The sequence below is a fragment of the Pristis pectinata genome, chromosome 4 (genome assembly GCF_009764475.1).
Source record: "Pristis pectinata isolate sPriPec2 chromosome 4, sPriPec2.1.pri, whole genome shotgun sequence".
NCBI lineage: Eukaryota > Metazoa > Chordata > Chondrichthyes > Rhinopristiformes > Pristidae > Pristis > Pristis pectinata.
The window spans coordinates 42648617-42660884 of record NC_067408.1 but is presented as its reverse complement, the minus strand read 5'-3'; the positions used below and the strand labels follow the sequence as shown (position 1 = coordinate 42660884).

The following is a 12268-nucleotide window of genomic DNA, read 5'->3' as shown; positions in this document are numbered from 1 at the left end:
ATGACCAAATAGCTTGAATTAACTGTCATTTTGACAAAATACTGCCCTATGGAACTACTTCTTCTGAAGATGTTGAACCTTGCTGAGAAACAATATAAAGCACTTTTGTAAAGTCTAATTTATAGCAAATATTGAGTTTTTTGGATCCCTACATTAGGATAATATTGAGATTTGGTCCATTAATGTTTCTATCAGTAGAAATAAACCATAAAGGCTATTCCAATGTGGATGCCGGGAAAACTGAATACTAGCTAAATATACATGGCCAACACTGAAGCTTCCCCATTCAGAGAAACTTATCTGATATTCAGAATGCAAAAAAATTGTCCATGAAACTGCTCATTAAGAGAGAGTCCTCCAACTGTTGACTCCCATCACAGATTCTGAAATAGAGTTTAATACATTGATGAAGATGAGCAGTTTAAAAAAACGTACAGAAAAAACTTCCGAAAGTGCTACAGGGAAATAAATTGTAAATAAGATCAACAACATATTACCTGTAGAAAGTTAAGTGAAAATTTGATCCAGAATAAGTCTTGCTTATATTCAGAGAAAATTAAACTAAAATGAGAGAACTTACTGTGCTCTCTCCAATGCTTCTTTTTTCCCAAAATTCTATCAACAGAAACCTAACAGTGGGCAACGCAGGTAAAAATTTAAATTAAGCAATAGGCAAGAGGTCAATATTCACTGTTCTGATATCTCTAATTACAAGAACATTATTCTGTAATGGCATGCCATAATCAGACTATTGTACCATTTGTTCTGGCCAATGGATGACAGGGAATATTGCTATCATGCATTCAAGATCCTGATCAGGCAAGCGCTCAACTGCTGAGAAGTTTAAAAACTCACTAATTGTGCTGGACGAGCAGTGTATGATTTTTCTTAAAAGCCAACAGCCTTCATATGTTACTCATTGCTTTAAATAAAAGACCAAAAATCCTTAAAGGTGCAACAGGAAGGTAATACCCAGAAATCCTTAATTTTTTTTTACATATTACCAAAGGTGGACAAAAATATTATCCAGATTAATATATTGGGAATAGATACTGTTTGAAATTGCAAAGGAATGAACCAAAATGCGATTAGTATTCCATCAGACTAGTTATATTCATGCAATTTGCTGAATTAACCTCAGGTGGACTAATCCTTGAGCTGCAACATAAAAATATCAAAAGCACCTATTATAGTACTAGAAAGACATTTTGCCCAGTACCAAGTGGAAGCAATTTTCACCCATCTTGAAATCCTGTAAAGAGGAATTTCTGCACATTAGCTTCCTGCAAGTTGATGCAAGAATTTTCCTGAATAAGCTAAAGAGCAATGAAATCAATAAATTCCCTTATTACTATCTCACTGGCAAAGCTATTTTCTGTTGATAAATATTAGAATTGCAAGAACTTGCATAAAAATAATTTGATTTCAAGAAATTAGCTGGAACTGGTCTTCATTTTAAACTTTTAATTGTAAAAGAATTGCAGTAGCCAAGCAGCACAGTCATGATCAAAATTAGGGTTCTATCTTATCCCAAATCCTACATTTTCAGAGATATTTTCAAAGTGCAGAAAGAATACAGAAACTCGATTCGTGATTACTTGCTTGAGGGGAAAATATTTTGATTACTTTATATTTAAAATCAAAACGTTAAGACCATTAAAGCATTTAAAAGGCAATTATTTATATTTAAAATGAAGATGTATTAGTCATTACCAGGGGGACAAACTGTTGACTATGTTATAGTTTCATCTCAATGTCAGCATTTAAAAACAAATTGCAGATGAACCCAAATAAACCTTGGGCTCCATGGCTTCTCACCTGAAATGGTAAAATATTATCATTCCTTAGCATACTGTCTTCCATCCAAGACTTCGGTTGGAAAGTAGAGCTGGATCTCGAGTACTTATGCGCCGGGATGTGGTTGCCGGGGAAAGGCTTCTTCATTGGAGAGATAGAGTTGAGGGCTGCCATTCCGCCAGCCATACCTCGGCGGTGATCCCTACCTTGGGATCCACCCCAAACACCAACGCCACCACCGGAGCTCCAAGACGACGAGGAAGACGACGAAGGCGACGGGCTTTGGTAGCTGTTCCACGGGGAAGGAGGTTTACTGATGCTATTGGCCAAGTGAGGCAGCTGGTTAAAAGCATTTCTGTGCGGGAACGGTGCTGGATGCGGGCTGGCAGGAGACCTCCTCTGCTGCTGGTGGTGGTGGTGAGGCGGTGGCGGGTGATGGTGGGGATGGTGGTGCTGAGACAGAGCCATCTGAGGCGAGAAACTCCCCCCGAAGCCGGGGCTGACATGGTGGGGGAAATTTTGGAAAAGCATCGCGCCGTTGGCGGAGGGAGCGGGGACGCCCTGGTGAAAGAAATTATCTTCGCTCATGGTAGGTGGAGTCATCGCTGCTGACCAGTTGCTGAAACCGGTCAAGGAGGATGTTGACGAAGTGAGAGACGGCGTTCCGGTGGTGCCTGCTCCTCCTAGCCCCGAGGAAGGAGGGTCGTGGTAGTCAAAGCCCGACAGGATCGGCGACTCCATCCTCAGCTTCTCCTTGCTGCTGCTGCCGCCGCCGCCGGAGACCGCGCTCTCCTCCTCGGACTTGGGAGACTCGGGGAGGATGACTACTTCGGGGGTAGCCTGATCCAGCCTGGGAGAGAGCTGTTGCTGCTGCTGGGGCTGGGGCTTGGGTTTCTCTGACAGCAGCAGGTCATCTTGCATGGTCTGGGTGGCCGAAGCGGGGAAGAGCCAAGCCGAAGCGGAGGCGCTGCAGAAGCCGGCGGCGCTCTGCTGCTGGTGGTGAGGCTGGTGATATCTGACTGGAAAAGCTACCTTACTGTTGGTATTATTGGTCTGAACTAGTAAACCGAACCCGTAATCCCCCATCGAGCGTGACGGCCGCACCACTGCCCCCTCCCTACCCCTCTTGGTTCTCTTCTTAAATATATAAAAAATATCATAAAAAGAGGGGGGAAAATGTCGCGTCACCGCCCTTTCGGCACCACTTTTTTGCCTCAGAAAATCCAATTAACTGTTTCCAAACCGGCAGCCCTTTTTTTCCTCTCTCTCTTCGACCGGCTTCTCTCACATACCTAGCCCTGTTCTTACATTATATGTACGTATATACTTATATTAGATTGCCCGCTTTTTTTCCTCTCCCCCTCCTTTCTTTCCCTCCCCGAAGAGAAACTTCTTTCTCCTCTCCTCTTCCCCCCCCCTCCCCGCCTCACTCTCCTTCCCCTCACTCGCCTGGACCGACAGACTGAGCGCAATGACAGAGCCGCGAGCTTCTTCCTGTTCGACGGTTTTCAGGCTCCTCCCCTCCTGGCGCCCCATTCGCCCTTCGCCTGACGCGAGAGAGAGAGAGAGAGAGGGAGCCGGAGCTGAGAGAAAGGGGGGGGGGGGGGGGGGGGGTAAGAGAGAGAAAAAAACAACACCGGTTTTCTCTTCCGGTTCGGCAGTTTCAAGGTGCCCTCGGCCCGCTCGTTTGCATATTTATTTTGCGTCACAAACGGGAAATCCGCACGTGGAGGCACGCGCGGATTTTAAAATGAAAGTTCCAACTGACCCGTTTTGTGTCGATTTTCCCTGGAAGGGCAGTTCAGTGTGAAAGGTGTGTGTGTGTGTGTTTTGCTTGCACAGGAGGTCGGTCGTGGTTATTTTGTGGGGATGTCACATGGGTGATTGCAAAACGCTTTGGTTGAATATTGTTTTGAATTTAAGGGTGTGGAAGCAATTTCTGTTACTTGCATTTAGGAGAACTTTGTGAGATGACAGGTCCCCCCGAGTATTCCATCGACCAACAAACTGCACGTTTCCAAACAGGTTTTCCAACTTTATCTCCCTTCCCCACACTATTATGTTCTTACTTTAATGCAAGCTCACCTTGCAAAAAAAACTCATGATATTGCGTTAGCGTTGGAAGTGATCCGCTGATATCTATATTTGTGGAGACTTTTATTTGGAGATTGTACTTTCTACCTTCCTATGTAAGGTACCTTTCTACCTTTTATGTTTTACTTGTACATTTGATACTTTAACTCCTCCTTTGAACTGATGCAGTTTGCGGAGGCTTGCATTGTATAACCGTAGATTCAAAATAATTCGTAAGCTTAGAGGAGAAACGAGGGAACATTAACTCAGGATGGTAGGGGTCTTGTTCTCGCTGGCTGAAGGAATGGTAGGGGCAATACCTTCATCATATTTAAATAATACTTCTATGTGTACTTGAAGAGCTGTGATCTGCCAGGTTACAGACCTAATGCTGGATGGTGAAACTAAGCTAATACAAGAAGTCGAATGTCCTCTCGTGTTGTAAGTTTTTTAAATGATTCTATTAACGTGGATCGATTAGGATGCAAGTTGAGATAGATTACCTGAATAGTACTGTTTATTTAAATCAGAATTCAATCCGTTTCTTATAAGATTGAGTGATTGCAAACTATAAATAAATGTATTGAATATTTCTGGCATGTGCACAATATGGCAAATGGCATCCTTCTGTGTTGTATCATTTTGTGTATATAATAATGGTGTCTTAATTTTGCTGAAACCCAACACCCCCTCTTTCTTCCCCCCCCCCGAGATATATTACTTCGAAATATTCAATGAGGAATGGTCCAGCCAAACTAACTTAGAACCAAGCAATCAAGAGTTACTAAAGTAGCATAAATCAGGATCACCTAAATAAAAAATCTTTGGAATAAGTAGACATTGCGTGTTGATGTCCAAGATCAAGCTACTGTGAAATATTACATGAAATGTGCATATGACTGGAATAGTTCAGAACAATCATCTTATCTTTCTGAGGTCTGTGGATTAAAAGGCTGTTTTGGAGCCTGATGATTTTTTCTGTGTATTAAAATACATTGCCCATGCTGTTTCACTTTGACTTTAAAAAAAATCATTTAATGTAAAGTTTGACTGACATTATTTTCACAGCAGACATGAAGAAATAAATTGCATACTACAAGGATCATGGATATAAAAGGTTCAATTGTCATTTCTACAAAAAAGGGCATTAATGTTTATCTTCATGACCCAGCCAACATTTATTCCTCAGCCAATTTATAAAAGAAACCATCTAGTTACTACTTCATTCATTTTTTAATTGGATTGTATGCCAAATTCACTGACAATTTTCCTGCATTAAAAGAGTGATTTCAAATCACTTGTCTGGTTGAATGCAGTGCTGGCAACTTCAAGAAGTTTGACACCCAGAAAGCGAAAGCGGTCTGCTTGATTGGCACCCCATCTAACATACTAAACATTTGTTCCCTTGGTCTGTGCACATTGGCTGTAGTGTGTGTCATCTACAAAATGCTACTCCAATAGTATGTCCCAAAACCATGATCTTTACTACCATAGAGGATGACAGCAGGTGCATGGAATACCACCACCTTCAGGTTCCCCTCCAAGTCGCATTCCATCCTGAGTTGGAAACTTATCACTGACCCTTTATTATTGATGTGTTTAAGTCTTGGAACTCCTTCTACAAAAGCCTGTAGGAGCACCTTAATGGAGCAATTACTGTGGTTCAAGAAGGCAAAGCACCTTAGCCTTCTTAGAGTTCAGAAGAATGGGGGTATGACCTCATATATAGTCCTTAGTGGGCTTGACACCATAGATATTGAGGTTTTAACCAGTGTAACAAGGAATATGGCTGCAAAATAAAGGGCTGCTCCTTTTAAAACTGAGGTGCATAGAAATTTCTTCTCTTGGAAAGTAATAAATCTCTGAAATTCTGTGCCCTTGAGGGCGGCGGACACTCTGTTTAAGGTGGAGAGAGCTAAACATCTCAAACATCGAGGAATTGAGGGTTATGGAGATCTGGCATGGAAGAGAAGTTGAGACCAGCATAGATCAGCCATGATCATATTGAATGGTGGGGCAGGCTTGAGGGGCCTCATCACCTATTCCTGCTCCTATTTTCTTGTGTTCACAAGGGCAATTAGGGATTGGCAATAAATACTGGTCTTTGCAGCAATGCCAACATTCCAAACACGAATTGTAAAAAGTGGTTCGTTGGTTTTGAAGTACTTTGGGACCCCCTATAATTGAAATAGCACATTTTCTTTCTTGATGTGTAGCTGAAAGGCTTTTAATTAACCAAAAATAAAGATGAATGACTTATACAATTCATGAAAGCTCAATTGGTTTGCATACAATTCACAAGGACGCTGAGTGAAGATGTTCTTAAGGGGGAAAGATAATTAAAATTTTATTCTTTATCTCTAGTTAAATTTCCCTGAATTCTATGTAATGGAAATACAATTTGATTTTTTCATTGATTATAAATCAATGGCTTCAATTATAAATGGATATTGTTAAAATTGATCCATAAATTACCAGATTAACCAAAAAAACAAGACATCCAGTGCAATAAACCATGAGTTTCACTTACCCTAGCAACAAAAAAATGACCTGGTCACATTCTGATGGTGCTATGTTTTCATAAAAGTTTATTTTCAATTCTATTACTTTTTTATTTCCCACAATGTGAACCATCACCTAACAAAAGGGCAATCTATCGGAGTGCTTTGATGTCTTGAGGCTAATGTACAGGAGGTACTTAAGATATGGGGTGTAAATGCATTTTGCATACTTTGACCTTTATTCTCAAACTAAATTTACTGACTAAAATTTGTGTTAGTATTTATCTAAATGGCCTTTGGAAATGTTATTTTTTTGGAAACATTAGCACTTGAATGCTAGACCCTGAGTAGTATTCTTGATCATATAGCAAGTCTTTGCCTGCCTCTGAGTCTTGTGTGTTTATAAATATATGTGATATTCTAACTGGAAGTGACCTGCTGTACATTCAGTTGAGCAGATGATAGATTTATATGCATGAGTTCCTGAAATAGCACTTAATTAATATTTTGCTTTTGTAGATAGATATTGCCATTATGAAATCTCTGGACAGATATTGCCAATATGAAAAAAGTTACAAAATGTAAGAACTTAAATAGAAGCAGGAATAGACCATTTGATTCCTCATGCTTGCTTGGCATTCAATAACACTACAAACAAAAGTCTGCAAAAAAACTTAATTGCAAACTGCTGTTTCAGTAAATTACTGCCTGGTATGAAGAAATAAAAGTACAAAGAAATTCTTGTGAAATGAGAGGAGATGAAGGTGTGATCTGATAAACTGTAAGGGAATGGGGCAGATTAAACACAGAGATGATTTGCAATGATTAAGGGCTAGGACATTGGAGGTGGTGACATGGGTACAGATATTAAAATTTAAGAGGTTTAGGATAAAAAAGAAAGGAGGAGAAACTTGTTTTTAACAGTATTGAAGATAAGATATCTTTATTAGTCACATATACATCAAACACACAGTGAAATGCATCTCTTGTGTAGAGTGTTCTGGGGCAGCCCGCTTCTGGAGCCAACATAACATGCCCACAACTTCCTAACCCATTCGTCTTTGGAATGTGGGAGGAAACCGAAGCACCTGGAGGAAACGTACAAACTCCTTACAGATAGTGGCCAGAATTGAACCCAGGTCACTGGCGCTGTAATAGCGTTACAGACTGAACTGCATTGGTGGTGTTCTGGATTGGCAAGTTTTCTGCTTCAATGTTTGAGTTATTTAGTTGTGATGAAGGAATAAGACCTAAAAGGGATAAAGATATCGGGTAGACTCGAGCGATTACAGAATCACAGAATAGTTACGACACTGAAAGAGGCCCTGTGGCCCATCAAATCCATATCAATTCTATGTAAGAGCAGTCCAGCTAGTCCCATGCCACTGCCCAGTCCTCTTAGTCTTGCAAAGTCTTTCCTCTAGCTCCTGATCCAACTCTTGGAATGCTAGAATTGGAATACACTAGGCCTGATAGTGTATTCCAAACCCCAACCACTATTTGGATTTACATTTTTTAAATCCCTGAAATTATTTTGGTAAATCTCTTCTGCACCCTCTCCAAAATCTTTAGTTTTTTTTCCTATGTTGGCGCCCAGAACTGCTGACAGAACTCCAATTGTGGCCAAAGTAGTATAAATTTCATTAAAATTCATTAAATTTTCCTTGCTCTGATACTCTATGCCTTGATTTCCAATGCCCAGGATCCCATTTGTGTTTTTTTTCGAAACAACTATTAATGAACTGTGCACATATATCTTCAAATCCCTCTGTAATGACACATTGAGCCTGTACAGACTCAATAAGCCACATGGCCTTCCATGCTCTAACCATTATAGAATTACACCTCTGACCTACATCGTTGCTTCTCATTTTTCCCATCAAAATGTAACACGTCCCATTTCACCAACCACTCTGTGTTTTACTATCATTCTCACAGTTTACTCTGCATCCAAGTGTTGTATAATCTGTTAGCTTGGAACTTATACCCTATACAATCAAGTCCATATCATTAATAAATATTAAAGGAAGTTTGTTACTGGACTGCTCTTGTGAATTAACAGAGATTGGTCAGCTGGTTTTCATGTTGGAAGGCCTATGTTAACCCAAGGCCAAAGGTAAATTGGGGATATCCTGATGTGCTAAGACTAAAAGACCAATGCCGTAACAAACTAATTTGAGATTACACATATGACTTCATTGCATGCAGTGCATAAAAGAACTTTGCAACCTTTGTTTAGTAGTGATACTTTTTGCTTTGCATCTCATCCATCCCAATGAAGTTCATTAAACATTTGTCCTTTGTTATCAGAAGGATCTGGAGATATTTGTGCATTGTCGGACAATACCATTCTGCCACAGGGGAAAAGAAAGTGGAAACTGCAAAATAATATTACAACAGTTTGAACCCATACACTCTAAATCAGAAATGGTATTTCTTATCCAAAACTACTCTTGGATCAATAGCAAAACTCAACTACAGTTTTTTTTAAACAGAGCAGTGCAAACTGCAGAATAAAACAAAATTTCCACGTAAAGACAGGTAATTTCTCCAGAAATGAAGGATATTTACATAAAAATTGTGTGTACAAAATCAATCTTGAAACACAGGTATGGTCACAAATTTGATTTATAGCAGAATTATCTGATCGCCTCCATTCTGGCTGCCTAACGTACTGGAGCCATAAATAAATTGGTTTATCTGTCAGATCACTTATAAAGCGAGTACTTAAGCCATGCAACTGGCTTACAGCAGGAATATTATAACTAACTAAAGTACTAGAAAGTTAGAATTCCTACAGTTCAATATCTGGTGAAAATGCATGTGCAGTATTGGAATTGGTTTATTATTGTCACTTGTACCGAGGTACAGTGAAAAACTTATCTTGCATACCGTTCATACAGATCAATTCATTACACAGTGCATTAAGGTAGCACAAGGTACAACAATACAGAATGCAGAGTAAAGTGTCACAGTTACAGAAAAAGTGCAGTGCAGGTAGACAATAAGGTGCAAGATCATAACGAGGTAGATTATGAGGTCAAGAGTCCATTTTATACTAGGGAACCGTTCAATAATCTTATAACAGTGGGATAGAAGCTGTCTTTGAGCCTGGTGTTACTGCTTTCAGGCTTTTATATCTTCTGCCTGATGGGAGGGGAGAAGAAGAGAGAATATTTGGGGTGGGTGCAGTCTTTGATTATGCTGGGTGCTTTACCAAGGCAGCGAGAAGTATAGACAGAGTCCATGGAGGGGAGGCTGGTTTCAATGATGTGCTGAGCTATATCCACAACTCTGCAGTTTTCTGCAGTCCTGGGCAGAGCAGTTGCCGTACTAAGCCGTGATGCATCCACATAGGATGCTTTCTATGGTGCATCGATAAAAATTGGTGAGTGTCAAAGGGGACTGCCAAATTTCTTTAGCCTCCTGATGAAGTAGAGGCTCTGGTGAGCTTTCTTGGCTGTGGCATTTACATGGTTGGATCAAGACAGGCTGTTGGTGATGTTCACTCCCGGGAACTTGAAGCTCTCAACCCTTTCTACCTCAGCATCATTGAAGTAGACAGGTGCATCTGTAGCCCCCCCCCCCCCACCCCCGTCTTGAAGTCTATGACCTGCTCTTTTCCTGACATTGAGGGAAAGGTTGTTGTCATGATACCATGTCACTCTCCCTATCTCCTTTCTGTACTCCAACTCATCGTTATTTGAGATGGAGTTAGAGCAGAATCTGGCCACGCAGTCATGAGTGTATAAGGAGTAGAGTTAGGCGGCTGAGGACGCAGCCTTGTGGAGCACCAGTGTTAACTACTGAATTTTGCTTAACTCTAATGCCCTTGGTGAATGAATAGACTATTTGCATAATTAGATTTTCACATAAGTAATTGGCACACAGGTGAGGAACTAAAGTACAGCTGGCCCCTGCAGGAACAAACCTAAACAGAGAATACCATTGACACAAAACGTAGGAGAAAGAAAAAACACTTGGTTAAAAGATAAAAATTAATTTTAAATGTACTGAAGTTTTTTTTTTGCCCTCACAATGAATAAGTAAATCTTTCCATTTAAGTTTATAATCTGAAGAATTGAGACCTCTGTTTCAAGTAATGACTTGTATGTTGGCTTTACTGCAGCTATTTTAATTCAATATCTGACGATTTAAGGCTCCACCTTTTAAAATTATCCTTGTATGCAATAGTCCACAGCCATTCTAGAATATTTACTGCTTCCATATGGCCGATGCACTGTTATAAGTATATAATAATGAAGATTCAACAATTTCTATCTTGCTGTATTTGATTATGGTGAGTGCCCTACATGGTTTATAGATGTGTGCACACATTGTACTCTGATGACAGGAAATAATACTATGTTTAAGAAATGAAATTCAGGTGCAGAATTGCAATATGTTTCAGCATTTGTGGCTCACTGTTTTACATATGTGCCATTATCTGTGGAAACAATTTTTATATTTCCACAATTGTTCTATTATAACAATATCATCAAATGATTTGTAACATTTTACCAATTTTAAAATGGTCTCCAATTAATGCTACTTCAATTTTTACAAGGAAAGAAGTGGATCAAGCCAAATATTTAAGGCCATTTTTTTCAATTAAATGGGTGTTTTTGTTTCCATGTTCACTTTGTCTATAAAGCCAACTTTGCCACTGACTGTTAATTAGCTGGTTGTAGTTCACTTGTTGTTCATGAGATACCCAGGTATTCTTACTATGATACTAAAAATGTATTTTGTAAGGATAATCTTCAGTTTGCTCTGCACATTTTCCTGTGAATTATGCAGAGGTTTTTCACTGGGGAAGATGAATTACACTATTAAAGAGGTATATGGCCTCTCCCAATATTGATATATGACTGGCACTACCACAAAGTCAATGTAAAATGTTGCCAAAATATTTTTTTGAGACATAGTGGCCTTGTGCTATTTTTAGTTTTATTGAATAATCTCTAATTATCCTCCACATCATGTCTTTTTTTTAAATATAGCAATTTTAGCTAACAGAAACTCTGAGCCAAGGAGATAAATTACAATTATAATTATAGCATAGTCCAAAATAAATGCATCTGTTATTATTTTCAGTGAGTAACCAGTAAATGGAATTTCACTGGGATTTTAAGAAGGCTGAGTTTTGTTTTTGAGTTAGGGGAAAGGTACCAGATTCATTAGAAAGATCTCATCTCCTGGAATTAATTACTTGCCAATTTAATTACAGTTATTTTAATTGATGTGATTGTGTAAACATTGAATGCAATTTTTATCATGAATTTTTGGGAAGGAGTTGTTAGAAATTCAAGTTAATTATAAATATGTTTTTTTGCTATTTTGATGTAAATGTAATAACTAGAATGAGTAGATCAGATTGACTTGAATCTTACTGACACCTAATTTTATAACCTGGACTCAGCTTATTATATTCAAGCAAGCTTTAGTGGAGCTGTCTGATTCAGGGTAGATGTTCTTGGTATAGCAAGATTACACATCAATGCAAATTATGATGTTCTACATTCCTTCTGGAAAAACAATGTTTTCTGTTGTGAACAAGCTGATTATTCACTCTATCCATTAGCTGGTTTAGGGGTTAACTGTACAAAGGGGTAGAAAAAGAATCCTTGTCTTCCAGTTCTAACCTTACCAAGCTCAGCAGGGTCTGTAGGCACAGAAGCAGCTGTAGTTTGATTACTGCCTCCTCTCATTGTACCAGATGTATTTTGGCCATGAGCAACACTGGGGAGTTTTCATATGGTTGCTGCTGGAGGATGCATTGGTGAACTGTCAGCATGAGGCTCTGTATTTCTCTCTTGCTCTCGAACAAGAGCAGAGGTGGGATAGGCCTCATTATTACATGAGGGAAATGTGAGCCTCTTCAGGACATCTGTTAG

At 39.4% G+C, this 12268-nt stretch overlaps 1 protein-coding gene across 2 annotated transcripts in view; it reads right to left on the bottom strand.

The window, feature by feature from the left end:
• cpeb4b (cytoplasmic polyadenylation element binding protein 4b) overlaps nt 1–3355 on the bottom strand; it is a 71678-nt gene extending 68323 nt beyond the window's left edge. Inside the window, exon 1 of one of the 2 annotated variants that reach the window (XM_052013712.1) lies at nt 1819–3355. In XM_052013712.1, coding sequence (XP_051869672.1) covers nt 1819–2883 — 1065 coding nt within the window. In that variant the 5' untranslated portion in view covers nt 2884–3355. The remainder of the gene's footprint in view (nt 1–1818) is intronic. The other variant, XM_052013713.1, reaches the window with a different exon arrangement.
• Between the last annotated feature and the right edge of the window lie 8913 nt (nt 3356–12268).